Raw genomic sequence first — 24384 nt, 5'->3', positions numbered from 1 at the left:
GCGGCAATTCGGGGGCGGCAGGTCCCTCACTCCCTCTAGGAGCGAAGGACCTGCCGCTGAACTGCCGCCGCCGATCGCGGCTTTTTTTTTTTTCTCCCAATTGCCGCTGCCGATCGCGGCTTTTTTTTTTTGGCTTGGGGCGGCAGAAATGCTGGAGTGAAGGACCTGCCGCTGAACTCAGGGGCGGCTCTAGCTTTTTTGCCGCCCCAAGCACGGCAGGCAGGCTACCTTCGGTGGTGCGCCTGCGGGAGGTCCCCGGTCCAACAGATTCAGCGGCATGCCTGCGGGAGGTCCGCTGGTCCCGCGGCTTCGGCGTACCCGCCGCCGAATTGCTGCCGAATCCGTGGGACCGGCGGACCTCCCGCAGGCGCGCCGCCGAAGGCAGCCTGACTGCCGCCCTCGCAGGGACCGCCAGGGCGCCCCCTGTGGCTTGCTGCCCCAGGCACGCGCTTGGAGCGCTGGTGCCTGGAGCCGCCCCTGGCTGAACTGCCGCCGCCGATCACGGCTTTTTTTTTTTTCCCCAATTGCCGCTGCCGATCGGGATCGCGGCTTTTTTTTTTTTTTTTTTTGCTTGGGGCTGGCCCTGGCTCTCCTCCTAGACTGTCCCGGCCGATGTGTGCGTCTCTGGACAGCATTAAATGGTTTCTGGCAGGGCAGGGGAGGAGTCAAAGCTACATGTTGTTTAGTGGGTGTCAATCTGAGGGCCAGGCTGCATTAGTACCACAAGTCAATAGAGCCAATAGAATACCACTCATCTGTGCATCTGCAACGTCACAACCTGTCCCTAAATAATGGTGCAAGCTCTTTGGGGCAGGGAATATCTTTTTATTGTACATGTGCTTAGCACAGCGGGGCCCTGATCCTCTGGGGGCTACTTCAGTACAAACACTGTCAATAATTGTGAGTGAAATCCTGGCCACATTGAAGTCAATGGAAGTTTTGCCATTGACATCAGTGAGGCAAGGATTTCACCCCATATGTCTAAGGGACCATACAGACTGTCACAAGGTCGACCACACGGGCTGAGGGATGGTGTAATTTACAATTTAAACTTAAACTCACCTCTGAATTTGTCCAGCTGTGTTGCACTAATTTTACTGGTATAAACTAAAGAGCAGAGACACGTGAAGGAAAATGATAATACCATGTGTCAGATTCTAATCTCAGTTTCACTAGTGCCACCCACATAATTCTCTGTCTCATTTCACTGAACTGTCCTTTTGCTATCGCTTAGCACTAATATGCAATATACAGGAAATTACAGTTCCTGTTTACTGTTAATTCACTGCTCACTTTGCAGACTTTGCTTACAGCAATATCTATGATTTGTAATGGTTACCTGTAGAAAGCAATTTTATACAGCTTATAAAACACCTTCCATTCCACAGCTAGAAATTATTTTTAAGTGGTGCATTTAAACAAAAGTCTGATGGCTGTTTAATCAATTTTTAGATTTGGTGGGGTTTAGAAAGACTTCTAAAGCTAATTATAATGGTGACTATACTCTTAAACGAGCTCTTCAAAAGGATTAAGAACTAATTTGTAATTTTGAACAGCTACGTGTGCTGGAGTGTCAACACAGGGTAAAAACACAATCTGCTTTTAGAATGTTTAAAATAAAATGTATAATCCAGCAGTTCCTAAATATAAAGGTTATTGCTCCATTAGAGCTACCAGCACCTTAGAAATTCTTATCTAAGCCACTCTGTGGAGAAAAGTCTTTCATTCTATTTACAAAATACTGCACCTCCTTCCTTAACTGAATGTAACAGGGAATATACAAGTAAACTGGACATGCAAAGGTTCAAATAAACAGCTTTTATAAGGTCTGAAAATGTTTGTTAGTTCATTAAGAAAGTGGAGAGTTTATAAACTTTGCAGAAGAAAACGAAGAGCTGGGAGGGCTTATGAACTCTGCAACCTTTCCACATAGTAAACTTAATGTGCTGAAAACAAATACTGGCAGATGTATCCTACCTTTGGATGACAGAGTGCTGGTTAATCAGGATTCAGATAATCAAGTTTCCACTGTATTTCACTGATGCAGAGACAATGTGCATCCAGCATGTGTGGACTAGTTATTCAGATGTAACAAAAAATCAACCAGATTTCAACTGTATCAAAATCTCCAGGTTTGAGCTAAAAGTCTGGTTGTTGCAAATGACCACTCATGTTCAGAAAGGCTGTTTCTTCTAAATGGAACTGGAAAGCATTTGACTGAGTTTGGGCAGTTATGAACACTCAGCATGACCTTTTAACAATGCAAACCAAACAAACTTTTGTATAAGTACTTACAGTGGTACATTTATATTCTCCGTTCCATAAAACGTTATTAAAGCTATAGATTTCTACAGTTTAATGCTAGTAAATGGATCTGTGTGCAGTGGAGGAGATGTGGGAATTGTCTAATGCATTATGTGGCAAATGAACCTTGAATATGACAAATGATATGCCAGCTTTATTTGTCACGTTGAAGGTTTATTTGTTGTATAATGGATTAGACAGAGTCACATCTTATTCATCATCCTAACCACAGCTTACTGTTAACAGCCAGGCAGTATCAAAGGATGGCTAGGTAAGTGCAAACGGAAGCTGGCTGATGTATTATAGGATGGGTGAACATTAAAGACCCCAAATGAGGTACTAGCTTTCCCCATTGTTTCCTTTCTGTATATAATGCAAATATACACTTGGGCAGCTTTCATTTTGGGGTATTTCGTGCCAGTGCATCAGTCGCCATGGGCATTCAAGCCTAAGTGCAGGAAATTGCTAAGCTCAGGGACAAAGTGACAGCAAATTCAACCAAAGTCACTATTACCTTTTTGGGATCATTGAAGTAATTGACTTTATTCCCTGATTAAACATCCTCTTCTTGGCAAGATCTGGCCTTTGATTGTAAATCAGAATTTCCCATTGTTTCCAGTGAGGAATTATGCTTAAAAAACATGGCTCATTGTTTGGGTTTTCCCTGCTCTTGTTAATGACCAAGCCACACAACACATAGACCCTCAATGGATCACAAGTTGCATGAATTTCCCCCCCTCCTGCAGCATGTTTGTGTGTGTTTTTTTTATGTGAGATAACAAAGGGAAGTGGTTCCCTCTCGTAACTTAACCAGAGAAGCTGAGAGATGAGGCATGTGCTTATCTGAGGGAAGAGCAGTGGAGCCTTGGAGATTTATACAAGTTTTATGATAGAATTGACTTTCTTTGGAGAAAAGAATTCCTATCACAGCAGTTGCTCCTTTGCATGATACTTAAAGTATCATAGGGTATATCTACATAGCAGTTAAACACCACGGGCTGGCCCAGGTCAGCTGACTCAGGGCTCAGGCTGCAAAATTGCTGTGTAGATGTTTGGACTCAGGCAAGTGTCCCAGAGCCTGGGCTTCAGACTAAGCTCAAACATCTACACAGCTAGTTTTAGCCCTGCAGCCTGAATCAGCTGGGGTGGGCCAGCCACAGCTGTGCCATGGGTCTTTTATTCCAGTGTAGACATAGCCTTTGAGAGACATGGCTGAGGTAACATGTTTTATTGGACCAACTTCTGTTGGTGTCTCTCTCACCAACAAAACATGTTACCTCGCCCACCTTGTCTCTCTAAACAGTGGGACCAACATGGGTCCAAGAGCACTGCAAACAACTAAAGTATCTGGGAGATAGAAAGCACCTTCTTTAAGACACCTCCCCCGCCTCTTGAATATATCTTTAGCCTATTTCTGACTGTCAAAAGCATTCTTACTGGACAATGGTGCAGTACACAGTTTTTTCTGTCTTTGTTGAAATTTCTTTGAAAGATTGTTTGTTCTATATTTAGATCTGGGAACAAAAATAGTTTAAGAAAAAAAAGAAGAAAACCCCACATTGCTATTTGACAGAACAGACATTTTTTAATGGCTCATGAAATAACTTTATGCAGTCAGCATCAAGCTTTTGTCAGAGTGATCCCACAATTTTCACCCATGCTTAGAATAGGAAATCAGTGTGACAACTGTGTAGTGTGGGTTGGCAGCTGTTGCCTTTAATGGTGACCGCTGTACATGGAAGGAGCCACATTCTGACCTTGGATACACGTGAACAAGTCACACGGAAGTGATGGGAGAGATGCATATACGTACGTGAGATCAGCATGTGAGTCAATGTGAGGTGCATGTTAGCAATTGCCATCTGTGCCATCCAGCTGCTATTTGGAAGAAAACAACAGTGTGGTGGTTACTAATACTTATTTTAATAAAGCCACGTGCCTCTAAGCTCCATATGTTGGCAACATGACCAGTCTCTTGTAATATTCCGATGACTGACTAGTGCCTGAACAATTTACAGCCACTTACAGGGAGGATGTGCCACATAAGAAGGGACTGGAAAGTTTGTTTTCTCAGGATTTGATGGTAGGGGATGGAGGAAAGAGAGAATGTGTGTTAATGGTGTATAACAGGGAGCACAGTGAAAAGGGAGTTGGGATATTTTACCTTGGATGAAGACATGGGGGAAGGAGTGTGGCCCTGGGCCATGCACACAGCCCAAAGCAATGTGAGTGAACCTCAACTGCACCTACAGTGAGGAGTACAAGGTCACCAGTACAGGAGGAGCCCAGTCCAAAGAGAGGAGAGATTCCCATACAAACAGCAAAAGGTGTGTGCACCTGTGATGCAAGGGCAGTAGCAGAGGTAGTTAGGGGTTGTCTGCACAGGGAAATTGACCAGAATAGCGGTTCCAGAATTAGTCTCCACTCATGGTGTTATTCTGGAATAGATATTCCACTCTACCTTACTCCAGAATAACAGCCCCGGGGAGATAACACCCTTAGACCAACATTCCCCCTTCATCCACAGCCAGGACCCCTGCTGGCTGTTTAACAGATGCTAGAAAAGTATGACTCTGCAGGTGAGCCATGCAAGCTACACACCACACATGGACAGGCACAAGCCTGAATATTAGCAAAGGGAAGTTTAATAAAAGCTGGCAGTCTCCACTGCAAGGTGCAAAGATATCTGAGAGCTTAAAGTGAGTGCCAGTGAGAGATCATATTAAAGTAATGGGAACCAAAAGGAAAAATGAAACCACTTCCCTCCACCCAAGCATAGCTGTATGGCCACCTATAAAGGAGCAGTGAATTCCAGATGCTGTTCAGCTGAATACAAACTAGAGCTGGGACAAGGCAAATTATTTTGGCCTTGGATTCACAGATTGTAGGAACAGGGAGAAGTTTCCTTGGCTCATTTGTGATTGCCAAACTGAAACAACACTCTCCTTCACCCCTTTTCAATGATTCCAGCCATTCTTCTAGGGATTTCAAGAAGAATCAACTAATGAACATGCATAACCTGGCACTACGACAGGAAACTCGCTACAGTAGCTAGGGTACACAGTAAACCATCCTCCCTGTGCATATGAAAATATCCAGTAAACTCAGAACACCCTGCTGCGCATGCCTTGCTACCACCAAACCAGGAGTGTGCCATCCATTAGCCCTACCACTGGAAAAACAGATACAGTTAGAAGTAGGAGAGCCTGCACTAGGTGGGAATTCAGTTTGCATTAACATCCAGATTATGGTATGAAATAACCAAACTACAGGAAGCCTCCATTGCCCTCAGTCTCAGCACATGTCCCCTCATTTTATCCCCCGGGATAGCCCCTTCCTTGACAAGGAAAGAGCTGTGGCTTTGGCTGGTGAGGACCGGTAGCCTGCTTTCTCCCCTCTTCAGGGATTTTTTGAAGATCACAGCAGACCAGCTGCCTTCTATCACCTTTAAGAAACGTATCTGCTGTCTCTCTCCTTCAGGCTTGAGCAGACAAGCCCAGGTTGCTTCCGCTCACCCTTTGGAGTTAGGCTCAGCTAATCAGCCCACCTGGAGAAGTGTCATGTGACAAAATCCAGTCCACCCAGTTCAGCAATGCATCCCAAGGAGCTGCAATTAAACATGATGGGGTTTTTTTTTTTTTCTAACATGAACATTTTTGGAGGAAATGCTGCATTTGTGTAGAAACATTGACAACAACCCAAAAACTCAAACCAGGAAATTTGGAGTGTTTGGAGTTTGAGGTGGATTCTTTTTTACAGATCTCTTGCTTGTTTTCAGATGTACTGTTGTCACCAGTTAGCTGAACTGACTGCTGGAGTGTGTCAAGTGAAATGGAAAAGCCCATGTCTGTGACTACACTTGAAAGTCCTCCTATGCAGCTGGTACATATTACCAAGCCAAAATCTCTGCATCTGGGCAACAGATTGCTGTACACCCACAGAAGTTATTTTTAGTGCTTGTCTCTGAAAGATCGTGAAATTCGGTCCTGGGTCCTTTCCAACTACAGGGTGTCAGTCAGTACGCAGTATCAGGGTAGTAAGCAAAAAGCAGATAAGGAATATCCAATAAAAAGATGTCCAAGAGAAATGAGTGAAGAAAAACAAGATGTGCTTGGGAATTTGAGGCAAATGTGTATAAGTGATGATGCAAAATCAGTGAAATGAGCTCCCAACATTTGTCCGCGCAGAAATCCTAGCTATGCCCTCTCTTCCACTTAAATATGGAGTCTGTAAAGGGCCAGGTTCTCTACTGCCCTGTGTCTTGTGTAAAGGGTTGGAGGAAAGGCACATATTTAGGCCAGGAAATTAGAAAGCCAGAGGACAGAATGCTAAGGTAAAGGGAGCATGGCTGAGAGATTTTTACAGAAGCAGGAAGCATGGTGCTGCAGATTTACCCCAGCGAGAGAAGGGAAGGTGTTTCTTCCTGTGCGGGGAGCTAAGCTGATCTAAAGTTTTGGTAGTAGGGAAAAAAATAAGCAGAGCATAACAAAAGACACAAAATGAGGCTAAAAACTCAACAGCAGAAAGCTATCGAGATGGAAGGTCCATTGATGGAAAAATCAAATGGGGCAAAATGCTGTACAGTTAGTAGCAATTTACCACCAGACTGCAAGAGATCCCTGAAGGCCAATCTGCCCTGAGGAGATTCCCGCAATGCCAGGAAGTGCTGCTGGAGTTAACACTGTGTCTGTGTTTTCATTACTACATGCCCTTGCTTACAGGATAAGTGTAGTGTTGCCACAGGTATGGCTGAAAGGGCAATTGCATTCTAAGGGTCTGCTCCAGTTTCCATTGAATTAGAGCCAGATCCTTGCCCCAAGCTAAATCCCCTGTATGCTGCTCTAAAGGGACAGCTGGGGATTCCTCTAATATAAAGGAAGCCTCTGGATGTGTAAAGTCCGCCTACCCTGGCTTAGTGTCACCCCCTTGTCCTGCACCCGCCACATAGGTGGTATATTGGGTATTGGGGCATGGCCTCAATGCTGCTGCTCTAAGTTCTGCCAGGGGCTGAACTGGCCTCCAGTTGCCCCCAAGATTGGGTGAGCAGAAAGGGGTCCTACTGCCACCTCTGCCCTCCCTACCTCAGCTCACCTGAGAATGCAGACCTTTGTGTGGGTGCAGAATTGGGCCCCTCTTCTCAGGCTCTGCTTTTAGATCATTTGGTCTGAAATGTCTCTCCATGGTGAGTTCAAGGATGGCTTATTTGGGGGAGTCTGAAGGAGTCCAGCCCTTTCCCCCCGTTATCTGAAAATACAAAAAAAATCTCCAGTGTTTTTCCACATGAACAGGCTTGTCTGGGTGCTGTTTTGCATTCAGATAATACATTGGCGATTTTACACCCACAAAAGCTGAAAACAATTATGAGCCAAATCAGCTGGGGGGAAGAATTTAATCAGAAAAATGTGAATGATAATTGGGAATCATTTAAGAATATCTTACTAGATGTCCAGAAAGCCACAATCCCGCAATTGAGGAAGAAGGCTATACTTGTTAAAAAAACGAACTGGTTTATAGGGGAAGTAAAGGCAACTATAAAAAAATTAAAATAAAAAATATAACAAATAGAAGAAAGGGTAATTTGGTACTAATTAATATAAATCAGTAGAAAGGAACTGTAGAAATGTGATAAGGGAAGCCAAGGGACACCAGGAGAAATCTATGGCCAACAGAGTTAAGGACAATAAGGAGGGGTTTTAAAAAAATATATTAAGAATAAAAAGAATGCTGACAATTATATTGATCCATTATTAGGTGGAAAAGGCAGAATTATCAATAACAATGCTGAAAAGACAGAAGTGTTCAATAAATATTTCAGTTCTGTATTTGGGGAAAAAGCAGATGATATAATGTCATCATATTGTGATAACATTCTTTTTCTATTCCATTAGTATCTCTGGAGGACAATAAAAAGAAGCTACTAAAGTAAGACATTTTTTAAATCAGCAGGTTCAGATAACCTGCATCCAAGAGTCTTAAAAGAACTGGCTGATGAGCTTCCTAGACTGTTAATGCTGATTTTCAATAAGTCTTGGAACACTGGGGAAGTTCTGAAAGAAAACTAATGGGCCAATTTTTAAAAAGGATAAATGGGATGACCTGGGTAATTATAGATCCATCAGCCTGACATCGATCCTGGGCAAGATAATGAAGCGGCTGATATGGGACTCAATAAAGGCTTAAAGAAGGATAATGTAATTAATGCAAATCTAGATAGGTATATGGAAAACAGATCCAGTCAAACTAACTTGATTATTTTTCTGAGATTGCAAGTTTGCTTGAAAAAGGTTGGTGTAATATATTTGGACTTCTCTAAGGCTTTTGACTTGGTACTGCACAACATTTTGATTTTTAAAAAAACCTAGAACCATATAAAGTTAACATGGCACATATTAAATGGATTACAAACTGTCTCGTAATGTAACTAAACAGGGCGTCACCATCAAACAGTGTATTTCCAGTGGAGTCCCGCAGGAATCAGTTCTTGGCCCTATGCTATTTAACAATTTTATCAATGACATGGAAGAAAAGATAAAATCATCACGGATAAAGTGTGCAAATGACACAAAAATTGGGGGAGTGGTAAATAATGAACAGAACAGGTCACTGAGTCAGAGAGGTGTGGATTGCATGGTAAATTGGCTACAAGCAAACTGGGTGTAATATATGGCTAAATGTATATATATACCTCTGGGAACAAAGAATCTAGGCCATACTTACAGGATGGGCGACTGTATCCTGGGAAGCAGTGAGTCTGAAAAAGATTTGCGGGTCATGGTGGATAATCAGCTGAACATGAGTTTGTAGTGTAACGCTGTGACCAAAAGAGCTGATGCGATCCTGGGATATATAAACAGGGGAATTTTGAGTAGGAGTGGAGAGGTTATTTTACATCTTTATTTGGCACTAGTGTGACCGCTGCTGGAATCCTGTGTCCAGTTCTGGTCCCCACAATACAAGAAGGATGTTGATAAATTGGTGGAGAGGGTTCATAGAAGAATCCTGAGACTGAATAAAGGACTAGAGAACATGCCTTGTAAGGATAAACTGAAGGAGCTCAATCTATTTAGCTTAACAAAGAAAAGGTTAAGGGGTGACTTGATTACAGTCTGTAAGTAGCTACTTGGAGAACAAATATTTAATACTGGGTTTTCAATCTCGCAGAGAAAAGTACAACATGATCTAATAGCTGGAAGTTGGAGCTAGACAAATTCAAACTGGAAATAAGGTGTAAATTTTTAACAGTGAGAGTAATTAACCATTGGAACACTTTACCAAGTGTCATGGTGGATTCTCCATTATGGACAATTTTTAAATCAAGATTGGATGTCTTCCTAAAAGATCTCTAGGAATTATTTTGAGGAAGTTCTATGGCCTGTGTTCTACAAGAGGTCAGACTAGATTATCACAATGGTCCCTTCTGGTCTTGGAATCTATGAAAGTCAGGATGTTCCAAGTTATGCTTCCCACAACACTCAGAACTTGGCCATATTTCACTTCTATTAAGGCATAAATGTCAATTCAAAGGGTTTGGTCCTGCAGATCCGTAGTCACTTTGAGAGGGTGATGCAGCCGCTAGATGCCATTTGCACAATGCTGGGACCACTGGATCATGTAAATGCAAATTACATGTCCGCCCGCAGCTATCCTCTCTTGCCTAGTTGCAAGGCAGTACTTAAGTGACAGGGAGGCCATCACACATGGCTGTGTGAGGAGATGCACAATTGGATGCAATGCTAATAAAACAAAACAAGTGATGGTGTCACCTCATGTGCTTAATATTGTATTACAGGGAGTGTGCAGTGAAATGGCTACAAGTAGCGCATGACTAGTTTGATACCACTGCCTGTAACTCAGGGCCGGTCTACACTTAACATGCTGCAGGGGTGCCGCTGTGTCGCTGTGGTGCTTTAGTGAAGACACAAATATGCCAATGGAAGAGCTTCTCCCATTGGCATAGTTAATCCACCTCTGCGAGAGGCAGTAGCTACATCAACAGGAGAAGCCCTCCTGTCAACATAATGGTGTCTGCACTGGATGGACTTTTCATACCCCCGAGCTACATAGTTATATCGATGTAAGTTTATAGTGTAGGCCTGGCCCAGGAGAGTTATGTAAATATGTGATGTGACAGGGCAATTTCCTGCGATATCTATGGGAGACCATATTGTATTAAGTATAAGAATAGTTTATGTATCATTGTAGACCAGGGATGGTATGTACTTCCCAGGGAGAGAGCTACCACAGCTCCTCCAGGAAGTAAAAACAGTAGGAGATGGTTAAGGCAAATCACTCTGGTTGTAACATCTTGAGTGAGGTACTGCCTGTGATACTGCACCACATATTCTTCACAGTGATATTATTATGATTTGATTATGACATAATTATGATGTATTTTGTGCAAGATACGTCACGTGAGATGTCATTGGAAAAGTTATGATTTGCAGAATATGATTTTCCTATTTGTATGCATGCATAATTTTTGTATCTGAAGTTATGAATATTGACTATGTATCTGTATTTCAAATATAGTTACACCTGGGTAGCGCCCACTAGACAAGATGCTTTCAGTCTAGATAGTGGGTGGGGAAGGGCCTAGTCAGGGCAATGGGCCATTAGGAAAAACAATAGGCCTTAGGAGAAGCTTATCTCCCACCTAGGGAGCCTTCCTATGAATGCTACAGACAGCCTCCAAGTAATGGCTGCTATGAATCTACAAGGACATGTGATGAGACCACATGTCTCTAGACTCCATCTTGGGATGTCAGTATTTTTCCACAGACTGGTCTGGGAACCAAGCTGTGTGAACAAAGGGTTCCCTCCATAAGCAAAGGCTATATAAGGCAGGGAGTGACATCTCCTGATGTTCTTCACTCCCCTCACAAGAAGGTTCCTGGAAACACCTGAGGAACAAAGACTGAACTGGAGGAAGTGCTAGACCCAGGCTAAAGGGATTCCTAGCCTGTGAATGAAACACCTGGGGATTCCAAGCTGTAAAGCATGTGCAGCTTGCCCCGTAAGAATCTGCAGCCTGCTTGTATCATCTCTTAGGATGGGTCTGCTATTCATATCCAATCTGTTTAGTATATTAAGCTTAGTTTGTTTGTTGTTTATTTGCTAGGTAATCTGCTTTGACCTGTTTGCTATCACTTATAATCACTCACAGTCTATCTTTTGTAGTTAATAAACTTGTTTTTGCTTTATCTAAACCAGTGAGTTGGAGTGAAGTGTGTGGAAATCATAACTCAGGGGCAAAGGCTGTTGCATATTCCTCTCCGCATTGAGGGAGGGGGTGAATTTTATGAGCTTACGCTGTATAGTTCCACGTGCAGCGCAAGATGGTATAATTTTGGGTTTATACTCCAGAGGGGGTGTGTGCCTAAGGAGCTGGGAGTTGCCTTAGCTGTAGCCTTCCTATGCAGCGGCTGGTCAGAGAGCCTGCATGTAACTGCAGCTGGGTGTGTCCCTACCTGTATGTATGCTGGTGAAAGTGCAGGCTGGAGGGCTCTGCAGCTTGTCACAGCAGTACAGTGTGAGAGGGAGCCCAGACTGGTGGGTCAGGGGGCTCAGTGGTACCCCAGTCCCAGACTGCACCCCAGGGGTGACAACCTATCACACCGCCTCCTGGGAAGGCTCACATATTCTGGTTCAAACTGGACTCTTCAGAGACCAACAGACAAAGAAAGGTCTTTTAAGCCCGTGCTTAAACTGACTCAGGGCCTTCAATCTGGTTCCTGATTTTAAAGACTGATATGAATGTGTAAGAACAGGGAAAACCCACTTGTGGGGTTTGAAGGACTGACCCCTACCAGAACCCCATGTTGGAGTTGGGGGTGACCTCTGGTAAGCTTTCTAATATGTGTGTAGGTTCTTTTATTGTCTTTATATACTTTCTCTGTAAAGCTTTTACCTTAGCAATAAAGGTGTTTGCTTAGGAGAAGCTGTGTGGTAACTTGTAACTGCTGGCAATACACTGCCATAGCCCTTGGAGAGAAAGCAAAGCACAGGTGTTCGCTTGCTGGAGGTATCGCAATGCAGATCAGGGAGCTGTGCAGCCTTAAAAACCCTGGTTGGAAAGGAGTGAGACGCAGGTCTTCTCTCAGGAGAGGTGACGTCTGAGAACTGGAAACCTTTAAGTGGGTGACCATGGAGGGGGAACACTGGTGCAGTTACTCTGAAACTGTGACACATGATACTGGGCTGAACATTTCTTTTAAAAAGTCAAGGATACTTGCACAACTAAAATGACGTCTAAGAGCTTGGTGTGTAACTTAACTGGGCTTCACCGTCATTTAAAAATCTATGGCCCTCCTTCTGCAACCTCTGCATGTGATCAGTACACCCCTTGAAGCCAGTGAAAGCTGCTTCCATGCAGCAGAAGTTGATTCAGATCCACTGATGCTAAGAGAAAGAGGAAGTTGGCAGCTGAGAATTTAAGCTCCAGTAGCAAGGGAAGGTAGTGATGCCCCCTTAATGGTATGCATGTTAATATTATGCATATTACTGTGGATCGGGACATCCTAAAGTCTAGAGCTGGATGAATACTACCCCCCTAACTCCCCCGCCTCCCCACTGAACCAGCCATAGCAGGATTTAGCCATGAGAGTTTTAGTATTGAGGCAAAGAACAGCTTGTCTCTGGCCCTTGCACAGGTGGGCAGGGCGAGAAAGCAAAGTGGGTGCAAGATCTACAGACAATAGCAGTCTGGGGAGTGCGGGGATGGCTTTCTTGCCCCAAATGATCACAAAGAGGAGGAGGCAGACCTATGTCCCCTCTTTTCTCCTTTACCATCCTATAGACTTGGCCAGGAACATTGGGGGAAGTAGGCTGCAGCATCCCAGCCAGTGCTCCCCCATTGGGGTGATATAGTTCTGCACCACTCCACCCCCAATGTGGGTCAGTGGCTAAATCCCACAGTATGGCCCCAAATGGGGCACTTCAAATCAATCGTATCCAATCCAATCACGGTCTTGGGACGACTGGGCAAAGGGGTATGTGATTTGTAGCTCAAATCTGGGAATGCCCCAAAATATATACTATTCTTGTCCCCTCTCCATTTCCATCCCCCAATATGGCTATGCCTTCAGAGAGACGCATGGGCTAGTCCGGGTTTGAACATGGACCTAGGAATCAGGGTCTTCAGAGTTCTCGTTATGGCTTTGACAATGATGCCCTCTGTGATCGTGGGCAACTCACTCCCACTTCCTGCCTCAGTTTTCCAGCTGTAAAAGGGAGAAGATAACATCCCCTACCTTGTAACAATGGTAAAGCACTCGCCATGTGAAAAGTGCTAGATATATATTTGCTAAATTATATTAATTTTCTTCCTTGCCTTAATATACTGTTGCAACTAATGCTGTGTGTGTGTGTATTTGTATTTCAGAAAAGGTTCCATTATTGTTTTCATAATGGCTCCATTATTATCAATGCAAAGTCACCTGACATAAAACAAGAGAAAAGTTCCATCCACTCCCATTAGAAATCACTCCGTTGCCAACAACAGACAGGAAATACAAAATGTACTTATGATGTCCCACTGTGCTGGAGTTCTCTCATTGCAAGGAGGTCCTATTAGCTTTCTCATCCCCTGCAGCTAGGAACAATTCTCAACTCTCACAAAGGAGAATTCATTCAATTCATCTAACAGCCATTGAGGCACGGTTCTGTATATTACTCTTTTCTACTGGTATAGGCCATGTCTATATCTCCATTCCCCGCCCCCCCCATTACACCAGCCCCGTGGACTGTATAATCTTGTTTTTTCTAATATTGTTCAGGAGCTGTAGCATGTGCTGCCTGTTTATTTTATATTCTACTAGAAATAGATTTGAGAAGAGAATGCAAACAGCAACAACAACAACAAAAAACCCAGGCAAATGAACCCTCGGCATCTGTCCTTTCCAAATTTAAAGTCAAACATGGCCATGTGAGAATATCAGTATCCAGTGTTACCGTGTTTGGTGTTATTTTCAAGTAAGCGCTAAGATGAGCAGGTGTTATGAGCCCAAATCACTCACTAAGAGTATATCTATGTTGCAATTAAAAACCTATGGCTGGGCCATGCCAGCTGACTCGCGCTTGCAGGGTTCATGCTGAGGGGCTGTTTAATTGTGGTGTAGACATTCGTGCTTGAGCTCTAGGACCCTGCGAGGTGGGAGGGTCCCAGAGCTTGGGCCGAGCCAGAACATCTACACTGCAATTGAACAGCCCCTTAGCGTGAGCCCCACAAGCCCGAGTCAGCTGGCACAGGTCGCACTGGTGTCTCATTGCAGTGTAGACTTTCCCTAAAAGGCTTTGGAATATTCCAGCTGGAGTCTGGAATGAAGGACTGTTAACGTACAAAAGGGGGTCACCCATGTTATGCTGCTTGCACACAATGGAGGGAGCACCAGTGAACAAAAGTACAAAGTGAAACTCATGTTTCATAGATCAGTATAAATTCACAGGAATCAGTCTCCACCTGATGCACATGCCTATAGCTCTTGTTAACGCTGGGCCCAGTCCTGCCACCTCTGCTCAGTCCTTACTCAGGCAAAATGCCCACTGACTTCACTGATCCCACTGACTTTTGCAAGGACTGCAGGATTTAGTCCAACGCACTATGAGTGTTTTCCTTCAGGACATGTGCATTTGTACATTTTTAACATTAATAGGACACCCCTAGAGAGGCAGCGGCTAATGCTCCGGTATTTGGTTGCATTCCACTTTTCCACCCAAAGCATCTCCTAGTGGAGAATGCCTACATAATCATCGAAGGCCAATTCCTAATCTGGCTGAAGTCAATGGGAGTTTGCTACTGAGTGAAATGGGCTCAGGTGTTGTTCCTGTAGAATAACCAGGTGGTGCACAGTGATGATCTAATTATAGTCTTCAGGGAAATTTTTTAAAATCACAGGGCTTTAGTGGTGCAGCTCCCAACGACCTCCATGGGAGGCAGGCTGCAGCTGCTAAATCCCCACACAAAGCTTTATAGAATAGCTTCACAGTGGGATCCGCTGCAAAAGTAAGCTCTACATTAAATGCACAAAGGCCAAAAATAGCTTGTTTTGAAAGCTCTTTGCTGCGATGTTAACATGGTCCCTTGGCAGGTCTTGCAAATGTAAGCATTCTGCACTCCATGCAACAACTTGCAGACACAGGTATATTTTACAGAGTTCCTCTCCTCTTCTCCCATCCCAAACTCAGTTAGTTTCTTCCTTCTCCCTCTGGTCTTTCTCCTCCTCCTCCTCTGTACTTGCTGTTTTGATGAGATTGTTTTCCCTTATAACTACTTCCTATCACCTCAAGAGCATTGAGTGGAGTTGCTGGCACTAAAAAAAGCATTTGTCCTTGGCAACATATGGTGCCCAATTGTGATGCTGCCAGTAACTGTTTTTTTTCATGGGCATTTCTAGCACTTGATTAGAAAGTCTTTACAATGTTATGCTCTGCATCAGCATGCAGTATCAGCATTTGAATCTTGTATTTTTGTAGCACTTCGTTCTTGCATGGGTAAGTAATCTCCACACCCCAGCCATACTTCCTGCCAGTGGAACGCTTATTTCCTCTCTTGATACACAAACTTAACTCAGCGGAAGGGTGGCGGTGCTTTCAGAGCAACGGCTCCAACTCTGATGTGCTTCAGAAAGATTTTCTGAAGTGCTTGCCCTGGTTTACATGAGGTGAAGGAAAGTCACTTCTGCTTGAAAATCAGGATGGGACCTTTCATGTCAATAAGCAGAACCTTTTTGTCATTTCCCTATGCATGGTTTCGAAAAATAAATAGGGTGAAAAATAACTCCTGTCTTTCAAGTGTGTGGGGGGAGGTGGAATTTACAAGGGGTAATTAGCCCTCTGGCACAAGGGAATCCATGCAGAGGTGGGGCAAGAAGGTTTGGTCTGCTCATGTGCTGAGGGAACCCTATTGCTAGGGCCCTACCAAATTCACGGTCCATTTTGGTCAATTTCACAGTCATAGGATTTAAAAAATCATAAATTTCATGGTTTCAGATATTTAAATCTGAAATTTCACAGTATTGTAACTGGGGGGGGGGGTCACAACCCAAAACAGTGTCGTGGGGGTGGGAGGTGTGGCAAGGCTATTGTAGGGGGGTCATGGTATTACCACCCTTATTTCTGTGCTGCTGCCTTCAGAGCTGGGTGGCTGGAGAGCAGCAGCTTGTCAGGCGCCCTGCTCTGAAGGCAGTGCCACTGCCAGCAGCAGCGCAGAAGTAAGGGTGGCAATGCCATACCATGCTGCCCTCACTTCTGCGCTGCTGCTGGCGGCAGCGCTGCCTTCAGAGCTGGATTCTTGGACAGCAGTCAACTCTCTCCAGCTGCCCAACTCTGTGAAATCTGGTCTCCCCTACAATAGCCAGATTTCATGGAGGAGATCAGATTTCAGGGTCCACAACACATTTTTCACAGCTGTGAATTTGGTAGGGCCCTACCTATGGCGGTTCAACTCCCACTGCCTGCATAGAGGGGGGGGGGATGCTATCTCCTTGGCACCATTCCTAGCCACAAGCTTCATAAAAGCCCTTCTGCATTATCTCCATCTGGAAGGGGGTGGAGCTAGAGGTTAGTGGAGCAGGGAAAGCTGCTGTGCTCCATAGGGTGACCAGATGTCCCGATTTTATAGGGACAGTCCCGATTTTTGGATCTTTTTCTTATATAGGCTCCTATTACCCTCCCACCCCCTGTCCCGATTTTTCACACTTGCTGTCTGGTCACCCTAGTGCTCCAGGGCAGTCTCCTCCTCAGCCCATGAGCAGGTATCCAAGCAGGTGTCCTAGCCAGAGCTGATACGGGCAGCATTAACCCATGCAGATTCCCTTTCATGGCTGCTATTGAATAGCCACAAGGGGACTCCGGTGCGTGTATTAGTGTGCAAGCAGAGAGAGGGCCTTACGGCTTGTCTGCATGTGAAAGTTGTATAACCCTGCCCCCTCCGTGTAGATACAGTTATACCAGTAAAACAGTGCTGATACCAGGATAGCTTATTCCCGTATGGGAAGGAGACTAAACTATACCAGTGTACGGAACCTTTGCACCAGTATAACTGCATCCACGCTGGGCATGACATGGGGATTAATTCCAGAGTTCATGGGCATGTTGAATTTCATTCATCGCTGTTGCCACTGGCTATAATGGCACTCCGGGCACATTCAGACATCATGAATTACTACACTGGAAAGACTTTTAGCCAGAGAGGAAAGGGCCAATGAGTGAGTGTAACTGTAATTTATGTCCATTTTAAGGCTACTTCATATTTCCAGAACAGTGTAAAGGGACTTGAAGGTACCTGAGAATCAATCCCATAGTGTAGGCAACTACCATGATTTGTCAGTAGGGCAGTTAACAAAACTGCAACAAAATTCAAAAAGAGATGTCCTCCCCCACCCCCCGTTACACCGGCAGGTAACAGTTGTTTTCAAGCTGTGCCTCCTTCACAATTATGCAACTCTCCCAGCTTCAGCTGAGAGACAATTATTTGCCCCATCACTGCCCACTGTTTTAATGCTAGAGCAAGCAGTCCATGTAGCACAGCACAAATTGTTTGGTAAATGCTTGATGTGCAAATAAAATGGAATTGAAAATTCTGACTCTGCTAAAGCAAGTGAAACCCAACTAACTTTCGCCTTCTTACTTGCAGATTCCACCAAGAACGGACTAGGGACATCGCAGCTTCTGCGTGTTGCAGAGAAAATGACTGTCAGCCCAAGTTCAACACAAGCGATAGTGCACCTATTAAACAATTACTGCCAGAACATAACGTTCCAATACATACAGTGAGTACAATACATGTTGTTGAGGTCTATAGACATGATAAGGACATTTATAAGAAACCCATCTCTCGTATACCTGGATAATCAATGTCAGAAACAAATAATTTGCTGTGTTGGACCAAAATGAAATATGGTTAGAAATATGTGCCTTAAAGACTGCGTAGAAAACTACTTAATTATTCTTATGAATCTGAAAATTTTATACATCAAGATTATTTTAAAATGCTTCCAGATTTAACTTAAATAAAATAATGAATGTTGATGCTTACAATAAGTAGCCATTCTCTACAAAGTGCTAAATATCATGGCAAGAATATAATATTCTCCTGTACATACCACAGAGAGAAATGGTAACCATTTGTATATTTGCTTCATGTAAAGTCTCTGACAACAACTACACATTCATATGACTGCAAACTTCTTTTAACCTGTGTTCTTTTTGTAACCATGCCAGAAAAAAAACGTATTTTTGCACACTAGTCTGAGAATTACAATAAAGATTTCTTTTTAATGAAAAAGCATTGTCATTTTATTTGAGAATGGCATTACTAGTTAACTCACGCATTCTAGGTATATACAGGACCTCATTGTTCATATTAGAATATACGTGTTCTTGTTTTTCCAGTTTGGATAATTAAGGAACTGCTCTGGCTCTTATTCTGTAGTTACAATATAGTTGTTCTCCACGTTCAAACAGAGTTCTTATTTGTTCTCTCATCAGAAAAATAATAGGAATTGTTGCCACTTTCCAGCCCTTATAAAATATGATTGTAAGGCAAGCCCTGACAATAGACTTAATTTGTGACCTCATTATGAAGAATTCAGATGTTTCACTACATCCTTTCCTCCCCCCCACCAAATTTTGAAAGACTTTTAGTTATTTTCATCAGCTCAGATTGTTGCAGTTTGCCGAAGAATCTAGAAAAACCCTACTTCATTTTGGCCCCAGTTCAGAAAAGCACTTAAGCATGTGCTTAACTTTAAACACACGTTTAAGTCCCACTGAACGATGTTAAGCACATGCTTATGTGCTTTGTTACATCGAGCCTTTTGGTGGCCGTGATGACTCTAGGAATTCTGCAGCTGAGTGGGCATGGGGCATGCCCGTTTGTGGTCTGATCAGTGCTCTCTGAGTATTGCACAGCACACTCTGTTCCCATTGACTTTATTGGGAGAGACAAACACTCAGTCTCCTGCGGGAAGTTCTCAGCACCTTGTTGGATATAGCCCTTGTCATTTCACCCATAATGCTCCTCCAGCTCTCAGCTGTTTCATCATATTGCTAGTGGGTAAGAGGCCCAAAAGTGCCAAAGTCCCTGTGACAAAGTGGGAATTTTCTTAAGGTTTTGTATGGATACGGTGTGTGCCTCAGTTTCCCCTATGCACGGTTAACTAGGTGGTGGGAAAAGGTGATTTATTCTTTGTAGTGATCCAGGTGTGACTGATGACTGGCTGTCTGGGGTCCCATGCCCATGACAAACCCAGAGGACAATGGCTCGGATATTTGGTGCCTAGCAACTAACGACCCAGGACTGCTGATGCCCTCTCCAGGAAGCTAGCCAGTTTTGGCCAGCGGGAGAACAAAGAACTGAGATGGATGGCCAGGTGACCTGTTCTGCTTGGGAATCAGAACCAAGGATGGTGGAGGGGCCCTTGGGTGTTGTTAGTGTGGGCTGCTGGAAGCAGGACACATGCTTCTGCACTGGGTCTCAAGGGGGGGTGAGACAGAGAGCTCTGGGCTCAGGACTGACCCAGATGGACTTTGCTGTAACTTTCTATTCTCAATGCTAAGAACTTCCTACGCTGTGTTCCAGACATCTAATAAACCCTTCCGTCTGAGAGTCACTCCAGTCTCAAGAGGTCGGGGGTGCATTGCTCCCTTTGCACGTGCGAGTCTTCCCCAGGGCTCCAAGTCGAGTGGACTCACTGAGGGGAGCTCATGGACTCAGCAGAGGTGCTGAAGGCTCCAAGATTCAGATCCAGGAGGTGGTGAAGCCAAGGGGCTTACCCAGCGAGTGTGTGGGAGCACTGGACCTGTAGATCCGTGACAGTCCCATTTTCAAAAGTGACTGAAGCTCTTAGGGCCAGATTTTTAAAGGTATGTAGGTGCCTAACCCCCACTGAAATTCTCACGTAAATACCTTTGGGATCTGCGCCTTAGGTTCCTAAGTCACTTAAGTATTTTAGAAAATGTTACTGAGTGTGTAATTTCTGGGAATACAACAAAAGATTTATTGATGAGTTTTAAGTTTTTTATGAATGTACACAGCTTCCTTTTGTTGGCCTTCCAAGTTAGAATAGTGCAAAGTTTTCCCCCATTCAGCCCTCCATGCTGGAGTCACGGGCTGTAAGCTGTAATGTTCTCCTTAACCTCTGAGGATAGGACAAGAAGCAATGGGCTTAAATTGAAGCAAGGGGGGTTTAGTTGGACATTAGGAAAAACTTCCTGTCAGGGTGGTTAAGCACTGGAATAAATTGCCTTGGGAGGTTGTGGAATCTCCATCATGGGGGATTTTTAAGAGCAGGTTAGACAGACACCTGTCAGGGATGGTCTAGATAATACTTAGTCCTGCCATGAGCATAGGGGAATGGACTAGATGACCTCTCGAGGTCCCTTCCAGTCCTACACTTCTATGAATGGGCTAGGCCATCAGCGGTTATTTCACTGGGCTGTAATGTTTATGGGCAGACTCCTGCCATCCTCATTAAATCCAATCTCCTGTTCATTTTAATGGGAATCTGCACTGTGTAGGGATTTCAGGATTTAGCTCACTGTAGTTTTAACTTTACCACGTGACTTTCAGATGCTTTAATATGATTTAGAGCCAACCAGGGGAAAACCACATTAACTGGTTTGTGACACCAATGCACAGCACAAGAAGGGAGCTCAATCACTAGGTTTGACAAACCAGGCCAGTCTGAGTAATGTTTGCTACAGAAAGTAAAAACTCTGGAGGTTAAGACCATTGATAGCCATGAGAGACAACAGAGAAGCCAGGTAGATTTACTATCTCAGTGCTGGAGCATTTGATTACTATCATTTATTTAAGCAATCTAGTGCAATAGGCAGCAAAGTTATAACAAGACAAAGGAACAACACCCATAGCGTTTTATGAGAATTGTGGTTCTGGTACCCCTGGGAATGTGTTTAGTTTATGATAATGATGCCCCCTGGAGTTGGCTTTATTGCTCATGTAAAAATTATTTATCATCAGAAGGAAAAGGAGTGCGCTGCAGGAAGAAGATGAAAGCAGTTGAGAATATTAAGCAGACATTTAAAAAATCATGTTTATTAAATTAACTCCTTAGAATTTTTACGAGCTAATGGGTTTAAATAGATTCATACTCTTATCTCTGTGCTATAGAACAACTCCCAAGGGGTGTTTCACATTGACTTGTATATTTTTAATGAACTGGCAGCTTATGCTTAAAAAAGCTAAATGCTTCTAACTTATAAAAGAACCCCCATGGATGTATACTTATGAATTGTTTAATTGCTATACGTGACGATAAGATAGGATAATTCTAAATGGCACATGAATACCAGTGAACTTTCTTTCTTGTATTCCTTCACTGAGAATGGTTTAAAACTACTTTCCTAATGCAAGCCAATGTACTGAGACAGCCCAAGTCACACTGTTCGATTGCTAAGCTTAGGCTGCCTACAGAAAGCCAAAAGGATGGTTTTAAGATCTTCTAGTAAATAGCAAGAGGTGGTGTTGTCTAAGCCAGCTGGTATAACTCTTGCCATGGGAATCAAGAAAGCTGGTTCTCTGAGATAAATGGAAGAGAAATCATTTGCCATGCTAGAAACATGAAGAACCTGAACCTGTGAAGTGCTGAGTGCCAGTCAAGAGCACACAGCCACTCGCAGGATCATGCTCCTAGCAAGTACTTGCCTGTTGCCAAAGGGACTGTCCAGATTCATTTTGGGGGGTAAAGATAGCAGTGTTGCCAACTCTTGTGATCTGATTGTGAATCTCACAATACTTGGTGGGTTGTTGTGGTTTTTTTTGGTGGAGCCAGGCAACTCCAAGGGAATCTTGCCTTTCATTTAAAAATGAAGTGGGTTTTGAGCCCTCATAGTTGCAGAGAAAAAAACCTGAAAACAAGAGTCCTAGGGGGTCTACAGCTAGAAGGCAAATAGAAAGAACCCCAAATGTATTCTTTTTCAATCTCATGATTTGGCGGGGGCAGGAGGGCTGACTGACATTTTTGTACACTTGGGGTTGCCAATCCTATGTGTGTGTTTGAAGAATATACTTGGGGGGGGGCATTTTTCTCAAGGTAGCCTACACCCAATTGAAGAAGTGAAGTGTTTAAATAAACATTAGAGTATTAGCAAAAAGAAGGAGGAGTACTTGTGGCACCTTAGAGACTAACATCCTGATTATCACTACAAAAGTTTTTTTCCCCTGCTGATAATAGCCCACCTTAATCAATTAGTCTCGTTATAGTGGCTATGGCAACACCCATTTTTTCATGTTCTCTCTGTGTGTGTGTGTGTGTATATATATATATATCTTCCTACTGTATTTTCCACTGCATGCATCTGATGAAGTGGGCTTTAGCCCATGAAAGCTTATGCTCAAATAAATTGGTTAGTCTCTAAGGTGCCACAAGTACTCCTCCTTCTTTTTGTTGATACAGAATAACACGGCTACCACTCTGAAACCTGTCATTAGAATGTTGACTATCGTGCAGGCATTTCCTCCATAGAGCTTTGTAAATGAATATTTGGAAGCCTGCTGAATGACCTGTTCTTGTGCTCTCTTTCGGAGGAATTAAACGATACCATTTTCCACTGTGTGCTTTGCCACTCTGAAACAATGAAGAATGCTCCCTGTTATGCAGTACGATAATTAAAAATTTATTTGGGACATGATGTATCTGAGAGAGAGAGAGGCCTTTGCAGGACACAGAAAAGAGAAAGGGCTGCAAAACCAAGAATGTGGAAACATACAAGGCATGGCTGAAATTTAAGTAAGAGAAGACAGGCCTGGGAAGGCAGGGAGAGATCAGAGCACCCATGCATTTACGGAAAACACTGAATATCTGAACAGGGAGAGGAGAGAATGCTTCTGTGCATGAGACTTTTCGTTTTTGCATGACTCTTGAGTGATTTTGCTTCTGGAACGTCTCAGGCATCAATGATTTGTGGGAAGCAGAATGAGCTGCTTCTGTTACAATCAGATGTAAACAGCTTGCACAACTTTTCTTTTTACATTGACGTGCAGCACACGTTTGTAATAACTTTAATTAAGAGGTAGACTTAATTGACTCTCTACTTGAAGAAAGTGAAGTTGTTCTGGCATCATGCCACCTGGTAGCTCCAAGGTGGGCTTACCATCACATTGCATAAAGTTGATAAGCGACCGAGAAGTGGTTGATTTAGCTGTGTTTTATTGAGAGACTTATTATCTGTTCAATGGCAGATCTAGGAATTCACCTCCATGCCCTATGAGGCTCAGGAATACCTGCAGAGCCCAAGCTTTAATTTGAGAGAAAGAGAGAGAATGTGATCTTGCAGTGGGGGGGGACCATGGCTGTATCAGAATTTTGTTTTACAGGGTCAGTACCTCAGTGTCTCATCCTTGCTCTGAACCATGTTTGTAAACACACTGTGGGGAATTTGAGTCACTAATTAACCAAAATTAACCAAATTTCAGTCACTAATTAACATGTGAGTGGAATGATTTCCCGTGTGTATTTTGGGTTTCTATATTGTTGGTGGTTGTTTGTTTTTTGAAAAGTTATGAAAACCAGAACACTGGAAAAGTCTGATTCCCACACTGAACCCATTTGCTGCCCCTTGCCGCTGCCTGAGCAGACATCAGAGATAATCAGCCACTCATCATTGACTGTCTCCAATTCATTTGCATACCTGGAGAGCGTCACAATTGCCCAGAATGTCATGGCAATGACTGCCTGGGATGCAGGGGTGTTGGAACTGCTGGGGGTGCAGCAGCACCCCCTGGCTTGACGTGGTTTCCATCATATACAGGGTTTACAGATTGGTTCAATGGCTCTCAGCACCCCCCCAATACAAATTGTTCCAGTGTCACTGCTTGGATGACTAGTTTGCCTCAGATTACCGTAACATTACAAAGAGAAGTCCTAGGTCCAGGAGGAGCTGTAATGAAAGCACACGCCGTTGTATAAACTCCAAAGTGATCCTTTGGATTTGTACTGGGGTAAGTTACACTCTTTGTTTTCAAAGGTAATTGTTTGTTATGTTCCTCTCAAAGGGCTACATGAAAATCCCAGCTCCATTTCAAGTAGATTGTTGCTTCTTAACAAACGGGGGGGCTACGGC

General features: G+C 43.7%; 1 protein-coding gene across 1 annotated transcript in view; it reads left to right on the top strand.

Moving 5' to 3' along the window:
• The window catches only part of SUSD3 (sushi domain containing 3), a 48503-nt gene extending 29952 nt beyond the window's left edge, over window positions 1-18551 (top strand). Inside the window, exon 5 of the mRNA XM_065408250.1 lies at window positions 17936-18551. Coding sequence (XP_065264322.1) covers window positions 17936-18152 — 217 coding nt within the window. The 3' untranslated portion in view covers window positions 18153-18551. The remainder of the gene's footprint in view (window positions 1-17935) is intronic.
• Window positions 18552-24384: the final 5833 nt, after the last annotated feature.

This window comes from Emys orbicularis, chromosome 7 (assembly GCF_028017835.1).
Source record: "Emys orbicularis isolate rEmyOrb1 chromosome 7, rEmyOrb1.hap1, whole genome shotgun sequence".
In the NCBI taxonomy this organism is placed as follows: domain Eukaryota; kingdom Metazoa; phylum Chordata; order Testudines; family Emydidae; genus Emys; species Emys orbicularis.
This window is presented reverse-complemented; position numbering and strand designations above follow the sequence as displayed.